The sequence below is a fragment of the Fulmarus glacialis genome, unplaced genomic scaffold (assembly GCF_000690835.1).
Source record: "Fulmarus glacialis isolate BGI_N327 unplaced genomic scaffold, ASM69083v1 scaffold15477, whole genome shotgun sequence".
NCBI classification, from domain to species: domain Eukaryota; kingdom Metazoa; phylum Chordata; class Aves; order Procellariiformes; family Procellariidae; genus Fulmarus; species Fulmarus glacialis.
Window position 1 is genome coordinate 488 of NW_009223926.1, and position 10,364 is coordinate 10,851.

The 10,364-nt window shown below is 53.8% G+C and overlaps 1 protein-coding gene across 1 annotated transcript; it reads right to left on the reverse strand.

The window, feature by feature from the left end:
- Positions 1 to 5: 5 nt before the first annotated feature.
- Positions 6 to 9,062, reverse strand: LOC104079828 (B-cell lymphoma 6 protein homolog). Its single transcript, XM_009581990.1, is given in 10 exon segments — positions 6 to 204; positions 207 to 236; positions 1,157 to 1,294; positions 1,817 to 1,947; positions 3,330 to 3,497; positions 4,599 to 4,780; positions 5,384 to 6,367; positions 6,505 to 6,726; positions 7,800 to 7,967; positions 9,022 to 9,062. Coding segments are annotated over 9 exon segments (2,133 nt in total). The 5' UTR covers positions 7,961 to 7,967; positions 9,022 to 9,062; the 3' UTR covers positions 6 to 87.
- Between the last annotated feature and the right edge of the window lie 1,302 nt (positions 9,063 to 10,364).

Consider the following 10,364-nt stretch of genomic DNA (forward strand, 5'->3'; position numbering starts at 1 on the left):
TTTCCTTTTTCTTTTAAAGTGTTGCAAGTATCCTTTGGACAGCTTCTCCCCCCACAAGGCGACCTCCTCCTGGGAAATCCTCTGCCTTCAGCAGGCCTTGGGGAGCTCCGGAGGCACCTCGCTCGCCGAGATGCGGTACTGCACCTTGGTGTTGGTGATGGCCCCGTGCTTCTGCCGGAGGTGAAGCCGCAGCTGGCTTTTGTGGGCGGACGGAAATGCAGGTTGCACTTCTCACACTGCGGGGCGAGAGGCAAAGGCAGAGGGTGTGAAACGCGATGGTGGGGATGGTAGGGGACACGTCCTTCCCTTCAGGGCAGGGGTCCCGCTGCAAATGCCTGTCCTCTGCCAGCTACCCCAGGATGCTGCGCCCGTTATACCAGTGGTCGAGGGAAAAGTGGGGACATGGTAGGAGAAGCAGCACGCGGGGGCATCCCATGCCAGGCTTTCAGCAGCACATTTTGGTTTATGGGACGGACAAAGGCCGAGGTCCCTTAGAGAGGACCCTGGCTCTGATGGACGTAGCACCAAGCTCCTTATCTAGACGCTCAAACAGGGTCTATTTCGGAAGCTGCTTTTGACCCCTGCCAAGCCGAATGGCTCCAGAGCGATGTCTGGACAGTATCCCTTGCTCCGATTCTCTCTCTAGCGGATGGGGAAAGCTAGGAAATTCTCAGCAAAGAGGTGGGAGCCCCCAGGGCTGCAAGCAAGGCAGGGCAGGCTGCTCGCTCGGCGCGGGTGCCACCTGCACAGGGGACCCCAGGCCAGGCTGTCTGCTCCTTTCCCCCATCCCCGCACACAGTAGGCGGCTGTAATTTAAGCCACAGCTATTTGGAGAAGTGTGACCTTCTTCCAGATGGGTGGAAGAAAAGAAGAGCAGCTAAGATGTACCCAGCCTGGGCTGCACGTCAGTGTTTCCAATGCAGCCGCTCACGACGAAATACCATGTCGGCATCGGCTAATGCACGAGAGGGGGACGGGGCATGAGGAGCAGGGATGTGACCTTGGCGTGGGGCCTCGTGAGGCTGGTGAAGGGCATTGGGGTGTTGCAACCAGGCCTTGTGAATGCCCTGGTGTCTTCCCAAGCCCCCAGGTTTGGCAGCATCCTCCCCTAGCCCTTGCTGAGACACCCCCCCGCAAAAAAAGCAGGGTCACTCACATGATACGGTTTCTCTCCCGTGTGGATTCGAAGGTGACTTTTGAGGGTCTGCAGGTGCCGGAAGCGTGTGCCACAGATCTCACAGGGGTACGGCTTCTCCCCGGTGTGAATGAGCACGTGAGCACGGAGATGGGCCACCTAGAGAGAGCAGCTCTGGGTGAGGACAGCCTCAGGGATGAGGGCATCCCACTGGGTAGCAAGGGCATCCCACTGGGAGTGGGTGTTTTTTTTTTTTTTTCCTTTAAATTTACAGACCTCTAAGATCATCGAGTCCACCCGTCAACCCAAAACCACCATGCCCACTAAACCATGTCCCTAAGCACCTCATCTACATGACTGGTTCTGCCCAGTCATCTTTTTTTGGCCTATTGGGTTCTAGCTGGGAGTCAGGGCCACATGTGTCTGAGGTCTGGTATCTCCAATCCTTAACAGCAAGTGGAGGAGAGGAGCGAAAAGCAGCAATCAGGCTTCCTGATAAGCCAAACTGGCCCACACAGACCTTAAGGCCCCTATTTATCCCGCAACACCACGGGAAGAGCTGCCCAAGGCAGTGAGCATGGCCCACCAGCCTCCTCTCTGCCATGAGGTGTCACTGGTCTTGGGCAGGTCCAGCCATGTCCCACCTCCCCAGACACTGCAGGCCCCAGAGGCCACATGCACCTGGACAAATCTGGCCCCGCAAGTCTCGCACTTGTAGGGTTTCTCTCCGGAGTGGATACGCGTGTGGGTTTTCAGGTTGGCCGGCCGGTTGAACTGTGCCCCGCAGATGTTGCAGCGGTACGGCTTTTCTCCTGCAGAGCCCAAAAGAAAGGGTGAAGGATTAAGCACAGGCATGCTCAGCCCCCATGATCCATGGCACTCCCCAAAGCCAAGTCCCTTCAGGTGCCAGACCCCACGGCATGAAGCACTAGCCCTGACTCCTGTCCCTTTTGGAGATGGCTGTGGACAAGCAGCATTGGTCAGGACAGCTCGCGGTGTCCCCGGAGCAGGGTGAGCTCAGGAAGTACCCGGGCACTGTGGGTACCTTTTCTTTTTCTGGCTGGGAGCTGCAGCCTTCAGGGCAAGAGAGAAAGCCGGGCAGCTCTGCCAGCGAGGATTAACAGCATCGCTCCTCCTGGCCCTGTGACAGCAGCTGGTTGCCTGCGTCTCCCTACAGCCGTCAGTAAGCCACGCAGGGCCACCTGGCTCCCTTCGGGCTCCTCGTGGTTCCCAGCACATCCTGCCTTGGCCGTTCGTCACCTCTTTACAGGAGCGAAAAGAGCTGATAGAGTGGAAAGCCAAGGCAGATCCGGCTCCCAAGTCATTATTCGGTTACAATCACTGCTGCTGGCTCCCGGTGATGGGGGGAGCTGCAAAAAGGTTTTAACTAGTTTCTTTAGGATGGTTGAAGATGGGCTCAACAGGCAGTGGGACACAGCCATCATCTATCCCTTCCTGCCTTTTTCTTTTGTTTCCAGGCTTTGACCCCACGCACCCTCCGAGCCTGCCCTGGCACTTGTGTCTTCTCATTCACCTGGAGCTCAGCTGAGACTGTGGGAATTTATGGCTAACTCAGTGCAGCAGCACTGAGTTGTCAGCACAGACTTCCATTCCCCAGCTAGTGAACTGGCTTTTGACATGTTAAACATTAATAAAAGCATGAAAAAAAAAAATTCCCTAGGTTTGTCAGCAAATGACTAAACCCTTAATATCCCCTTCCTTTCTCAGCTTTCATTGTGCTGATTCAGAGTCCATCCATTCACAGATTTTCCCATCAGCAGAGTTTCTGCCAGGCTAGATATGATCTGGATTTCTAGGATGTAGGGGGAAAAAAATCCCAGACTTCTCCCTAAGTGTTCTTTTGTTCTTTTGATTTTTTTTTTTTTTAATTTTAAGTCTACCACAAAGTAACCTGGAGCCACACATCTGCTCCCAGCCATGCCTTTAGAAACAGCGGTGCTCAGTGCTTTACAGCAAAGGAGCTTGAGCTCCATCCCTGCCGTGAGGCCAGGCAGCATCTCCCCTGTTCCCAGGTTTGCTGCTCTGCCCAAGGGCTCCCTGGCAGTGCCAAGAAAAGTGCCTTGCTCTTCCCATCAGGGACAGCTTGTGACACAGAGCAGGGGGTGCTGCACCTGGGACAAACCCAGCAACCCACAGCCTCCTCAGAAAGTTGTCCCCTTGGCCAGCACTGTACCTGTGTGGACGGTTTTGTGGCTGGCAAGGTTCCCCTTGTAGCGGAAGGAGGCCTGGCAGCGGTCACACTTGTAGGGCTTGTCACTGTGGACTTGCAGAGAGTGTCTCTTGAGAGAGGCCTCCTCGGAGAACCGGCAGTCGCACTCGTTGCAGAAGAAGGCTCCGTTCTCTGGGAGGGCACAGAGGAGAGCAATGAGATGGGCAATGCGTGGGCCAGCTCCTCGATGGGCCACAGGGTGGGCTTGGGGTGGTGGAGAGGGGCAGCCAGAACAAGCGTTGGAATAAGAAGCCAAGTGCAGACATTTGTGGTCAGCGGTGCTTGCACCATGCCATTACCTCCTGACCTCCTTGTCACACAGCAACAACATGCATGGTTTGAGAGAGCAAAGTCATCACGAGCCATCTCTCCTTCAGTGTGACACAAGCTGCTTCCAAGAAGCCAGCATCTCACCTGGACATCTTTCAGAGTGGTCCACAAAGGCACCCAAGTTATTAGGCATCCTCCAAAGGATGGATGTTCAGCTCTGGAGCAACTCCAGCACCTTTAGAGGTCTTAAACCTTTAGATGTACAGGTGTCTTCCTTGAACATGGGAAGACCATCATCATCTGAAGCACAAGGCAGGTCCCCCCAGTAGGAGGGTGCCTAACTCTTAAATGCTGTATGTAGCTTTGAGCATCACCACAGTGGGGTTCCCTCCGTGGATCTCTGCCCACACCACAGGTGACAATTCTGCATTCCCCCTCCCTGAGCTACAGGCAGATGGGTGCAAAGATTCTTGTCTCTGGGCTTGTGGAGTTTTGCAACAAGATTGCAAGCCTCATTATCTGCATTTCTCCAGATGTGCGCATTGGGCTCCCTGTTAATGAAGATATCATGACGGATGCATGAGACACACCATCTTGCCCAATCCCCATTAGGGTCATTACATCTGCCAAGCTTGTTCTCCTGTGGTTCTGGTGGGGTGGGGTACACTTTGTTTCCTGTCCTTAGCTGCCAAGTTTGCAGCAGGTGACTAACTCCCTGCACAAGGTATCTGGACGGTGCTGGGGAAGGAGAGGAAGGAAGCAATTCCCACGTGCTTGTGTCCCTCACATGCACACAGCTGGTCAGCCAGTTAAGAGGGGACTGTAAAGCACCTTGGGATCCACCAGCATCATGGACAGGTCTGACTACCTGTTTGGACACAGGACACCGGTTGGATGGATCCCCAGACTGCACAGCCCCCTTGCCTGCTGGTTGAAAAAGGCGACTATGGATGCAAGACTCACCGCAGCTGGAGTCAGAGTATTCAGACTGAGTTTCCCCCATCTCCTCTCCAAAGTTTGAGCCAGGGGTATGAAGGCACATCTCAGCATGTTGTGGGGACTGGCAGCCACAGGAGCTGCACTTTGACGAATGCATGTACAGCGGGGACTGCCCTTCGCTGCTCCGAGGGGACCCATCCCGGGACCTGTGGAAGGACAGCAACGCACACAACCGTGAGAAGGCTCTTGCTGTGCTTGAGCTACTGGGCCCTTGTTTGCACCCTTCCAGACACAAGGGACAGCCATGTTTTATGGGGACACTTTTGTGGTGAGATGCACAGCATAGCCCTGATCAACAACAGGTCCCTGAGCCTCAATCCTTCAGATGCCCATCACCAAATGACCTCAAAGCTCTCTAGGAACATCCAGGTCAGAGGATAGCATACTGTTCCCTGGTAGTTTGGCCTTTCCAATGCTTACAGCCAACCAAAAGCTCGAGGCACAGGGAGTCTGGTGAAAACCAGGTTAGGCAAATCCAGGCTCCAGAAACCATCCAGAGCTGCCAAAGTGAGCCAGGGATTCCTGACCCAATGTTCCCAATTCCATCGCCAGGCCAGGCTAGCACCACTAAGGTGGCGATGGCTGGCACCCAGCCGATGTCACTGGCAGTGCTCTACCAAATGCAGAGGCTTCCACCTGCTCATGGCTGGACTCCCCAGCCCAATGCTACAGCTATTTCACACACTTCCAAACCCTCATCAACAATGCGGGAAGTCCTGCCTCTCGCGGCCGGGGGGAAATCTGCTCACCTGTTAACGATATTGTTGAGTCTGCTCGCTTGTGGGATAGTAGAGTCTTCTCCATTCACGCTCATCTTGGTGGGGGATTGCACGTTAAGATGCTCCGGCTCCATGGACTGCTGGCAAGTGGACATGGGCATGTAGGTGCGAGGTGAGAGGGTTCCCATCTCGTTCTGGTCAGCACTGTCTTGCTTGGTGCTCTGATTGAGAGAGTTGAGGACAATGAACTTGTACTTCTTCCAGTTGCAGGCTTTGGGGTCTGTGGGGCTCTTGGTGAAGAGGGAGCTGGAGCTCTGACTGATACGGGCGTTCTTGCTGCTGCTGGACTCGGTCGGTGAGTTGGGCTGACAGTCCGATTTCTGGGGGCTCTGGGGGCTGATGAGTCCCTTGCGGTCCAGGGGGGTGTTGGTGGGCTCAAAGTGCTGGCTGATTTCATCCTCGGAAGAGGTCCGCTCCTCCTCTTTGGCCACTTTGTCGCAAGAGAAATAGGGATTGTTCCGGATCGAAGGGACGACCGGTTTGGGGCCAGAGGCTACGCTGTAGTGCATGTCGCTCCTGGCTTCTTCAGCAGCACCTTCTTTCGGAGCGTAGATGGTAGCGTGGCACATGTTGGCCGAGATGTCGGTAATGGTTCTCATGTACTCAGTGGGGATTGTCCTGGAGCTGTCGCATGGCAGGATCCTCTCCTTGGGGAAGGCACCTGCCCTCGAGAGTTCGGAGAGAGGCATCCTCATCTCTCGCAACTCGTCATCCACTAGGAAGCTATTTAGAGGGAGAGGGCTGTATCCATGGTAGGAAATGGGGGATCCAGACAAACTGTTGATCAAGCCAGGTGCAAAGGCCCTCCCATTGCAGAAGGACCCATTTTGGAGAGGCATGCCGTTCTCCGAGACATCTCTGCTCCGATAAGCCATCACCTCTGGGTGGCTCAGCATCCGTCCAGCCAAAAACTCTTCCCTTGGGGTCTTCACAGCAGACACCATCTCCGCTTCACTGGAACCAGGCAAAAAGGAGGGAGACGCAGTCATTTTCAGCCCGTAAGGATAACTTTGCAGATATTTTGTCAGTTCTCCCCCCTCCCACCCAAACACACTGTCCCAGGCACTCCAAAGTTCATTCACGGCGCTCACCTAGATTTGACAAACCTTCGGCAGGTATCAACCACATGCTCCATCTGCAGGTACAGCGCTGTGGCCATCACGGCCATGATATTGTTCTCCCTCAAGTTCAGGCGGGATGTATACATGAAGTCCAAGAGGATGCAAAACCCCTCAGGATTAATTTCAGGGTCCAGGTTGATGACATTCAAGTTGCACTTGAGCTGGTCAGTGAAGATGCTGTAGAAGAGGCCACTGCAGGGAGGAGACAGGAGAGAAGACGAGTGTTATGACAATTCAGAGGAAGAAAGGAGAATTTGTCTGAAATACCTTAGCACAGAGGGGTTCGTGAATGGGAAGGGAGGAGGAGGCAATTACAGAATTCCCTGAGCTTCCCCCTTATTATCAAGCTTGGTTTCTCAGCTTAGTAAGCACCTTCTGCATGGCACTTTTCCCAACTGGAACAGCCTGCTTTTAGATCTCACCTGCTCAACAACTCCCCACTGCCTCCATTTAGAAATTCCCCTTTTTTTTTTTTCTGTTGTTGTTCTTACCACCCCCTCCTTCCCACTGTGACTCGTTTCTTTCAGAAGCCTTTTGGGGCATCCACGCTCATTCTTTAACCAGGAAAAAAAAAAACCAAAACAAACCAGGAAATGTTGGCAAAACATTTTTCAGATGTCTTAATAGTCAAACCTTGGCTTTTTCAAATCTTTATACCTTGCCAGCAGGAGAACCTGGAAGGCATCTGCCATAATTCAACTGGGCAATGGTGGGATGTTAATTAGCACTCACTAGGAAGCAATTCCAGCAATCCTAGGACCTGGAAAGGGATGTCAGACCCCACCAGGCTTGGAAAAAAAATCAACAAAGGTGGGTGCAGCCAGCAGCCTGGGAGTCAGGGAGGAATAGCTCTAAAAATAGCAGTGGCAGGGGACACTGCGGTCACAGAGGACTTGCTCACCCCAGTGAGCATCCAGCCCTCCCTCCTCTCTCTTCCCCTCCCTTGTCCCTGCAAAGCGTTTGTGCTTTGCCTTCAGGGACGTGCCTCACATCTACTGTGCTCCTGTTTGTCTCCATGAGCTACGTGTGGGCAGATGTGGACACGCGAGGAGGAGAGAGGTGTGGGCACCACGCTAGAGGCAAAAGGTCTCAGCTCTAATCCCATTGCAGGTACAATTCTCTTGGCAGTGCCTTTCAATTCTGCTTCTCTGCCTCTGTTTCCCTGTCCGTAAACCCCACGAGCCCCCCCAGGGCTGCAGCAGTGTTGCTGGTGGCCAAAGGCGGAGGGAGCAGGGAAGGGAGGCAGGGGGGTACCCTGCTCTCACCTGCAGGCCATCAGGACTGTTTTGTGGGCTCTGAACTGCTCCCGGTTCACGATGATGACAACGTCGGTCAGGATATCCCGGCTTCTAAGGCGGTTGAGATTGAGGAGGACATCGCTCGCATGGCGGGTGAACTGGATGCAGCTGTCTGCCGGCGAGGCCATCTCGAGTCTGCCCGAAACAGAAGTGGGAGGAAGATGGGAATGGAGAAGCAGCCAGGCAAGTATCCTAAACTCAGTGAAGAGACAGCTGCTGCTCTGGGATGTGCTCAGATGGCCAACTGCCGCTGGTAGGGACAGCACCAGCTCCTCGGTCCCAAGACAACCAGCCCTACACCACACCAAGTGCCTGCCAGGCTGCCCCGTGAAGTCTCTTGGCCAGCAGCGAGACCTGGCATGTCTCAGTCCCACCCAGCAAGCTGGCGGGCGAAGGCAACCAGACCCTCCTGAGGATTAGCTAACCGGCTCCTCTTTCTCCCTGCCTCACCCATGACGGCTCCACCCCAGCCCACTCCTCCCACCACCACTCAGGTTCATCTCCATGAAGCTCCCAACACAGCTTCCCAGCCTTCAGATCTTCCTCAGGAGCCATCCCCCTCATCCATCTACTGGCTGGCTGCAAATCCTGCCATGGGAATCAAAACAAGCCTTGAAGGTCCCAACTGAAGCTGAAGGATTTCAACATCTGGAAAATCCAGCCCACAGTGGAACACCAACCCTCACCCACCAGCAAACTACTTTCCTGATCCTGAGTGGTGGCCACTCTGGAGAAGACCTGTCCACAGTTTCCCAATGAACTGGTGGTGGCAGTGAGGAGCAGAACTCATCTAACCTGCTGGGCTGCTACCCACACCGCAGCCCCGTCTCTCCCAGTGAGCAAGGCTTGGGTTAGTCGAGGAACATGAAGCCCTCCCCCAACACAACACCCATTGACCCATCTCAGAGGTGTCCTCCCAGCCAGCACCCAGGAAAGCCCACATCTCCCTGTGCCTGAAGTTTGGGCTGGAATGTGCATCTTCAGCGTCAAATTCCTCCATGATCAACCCCCTCCCACAACCCCAACTCCTCCTCCTTCCCCAGCGGCATATGAACGTACAGTATTTTCTACAGAGCAGCTGCTCTCCTGAAAACAAATTCCAGCTGGGTCTAATGAAACATTTCATTCAACATGGTAAAAGGAAGGGGGGGAGGTTAGGAGGGGAAGCACAAAATTTAAATTTACATACCCAATGCCTCAATTCACAGTCCAAAAGTTTCTTTCAAACCTACAAATAAAGCACAAGAAAACAAACGTCACATTAGCTGGTAATTATGAATTGGCCACGGCAGGACACAAGCCTGCTGTTTCGCTCAAGTATCAGTTGGATAAAAGCTAGAGATAACAAACCTTCTACTCTCCAGTAAGGTTAACATTTGTTTCTTCCGGTACAGTACGTTCTTATCACAACCACAGGCTTTGAGAATCCAATCATAGCTTCTTCCACACCCTCTAGCCCAAACCATGGGCGTATGCCAAGGAGATTTTCATTTCCATGACTCAGGAACTTACAGGCAGGTGGGGAAGGGAAGTCAAGCGAGAATTTTCTCACCACTTCTTTCAGAGATAACTCTTCCCCTGCCAAGATCGAATTCCCAGCCGGTGCCACATCCAAGACCAATGCCATATTCCCAGCACCTTGTTAACTTACACACAAACATCTGCTGCCACTCTGCTCAGAAACCTGGAAAGGGCCTGAATCCAGTCCTCCAAAACAGCTACTGCCCTTCTCAGAATACCCACACGCTCCAGCTACTGGTGAAAACGCCCTGGGACGGGACTGCCGAACAGACTTGGGAGGATATGGGCGTCAAGTACCGAAGTGATTTGGCCAGGATCACAGAGGAAGCCGGTGGCAGAGACGGATGAGGACCCAGCACAAATGCCTTTCTCTGGCTGCTGGAAAGGCCTTCCCCCAAACCGCAAGCTTTGCCTCCAACCGCTGGCTTCACAGGCAACGCGGCTGGGGCAGCGTGGCAAGGAAACCCAGGAGTTAACTGCCTTCCAGAACTCACATTATTACATCCAAATTTACTTAAAATCAACAAAGACAATTGACCTGGCACTAACGCAGGAAGAAGGTCCTCAGGCAGCCACCCCAGCAGGAGAAGCGCAATAAATAAGCGAACCAACAAACCCCAAGGCCTTCATCACGCTATTTTGAGGACCGACCCCCAAAAACCGGACAGAGACAGTAAGACTGCCAGAACTTGCAGAGAGCCCATCCAGCCCTGTGAGGACAAGCGTCCCCTTCCCTCTCCCTTGCGGGAGATGCACAGATCTGGAGCCCAAGCTCCCCTCACGTCCCCGGAGACACCGGAGTGGGATGAAGAGGTGAGATTTAAGGCAAGGTATCACACGCAAAACCCAGAGGGGTGTCTTACAGCCCCGTTCCAGCCGTCAAATGCAAAATCTTCAGAGCCGCTCTGAGCCTGGCTAGCTTAAAACTTTACGCACACACAGAAAGTGACTCATTTCCCAAACACTGCAGACTCTGACCTTTCTGTACACGCTCGCTGCCAGCCGCTCGCT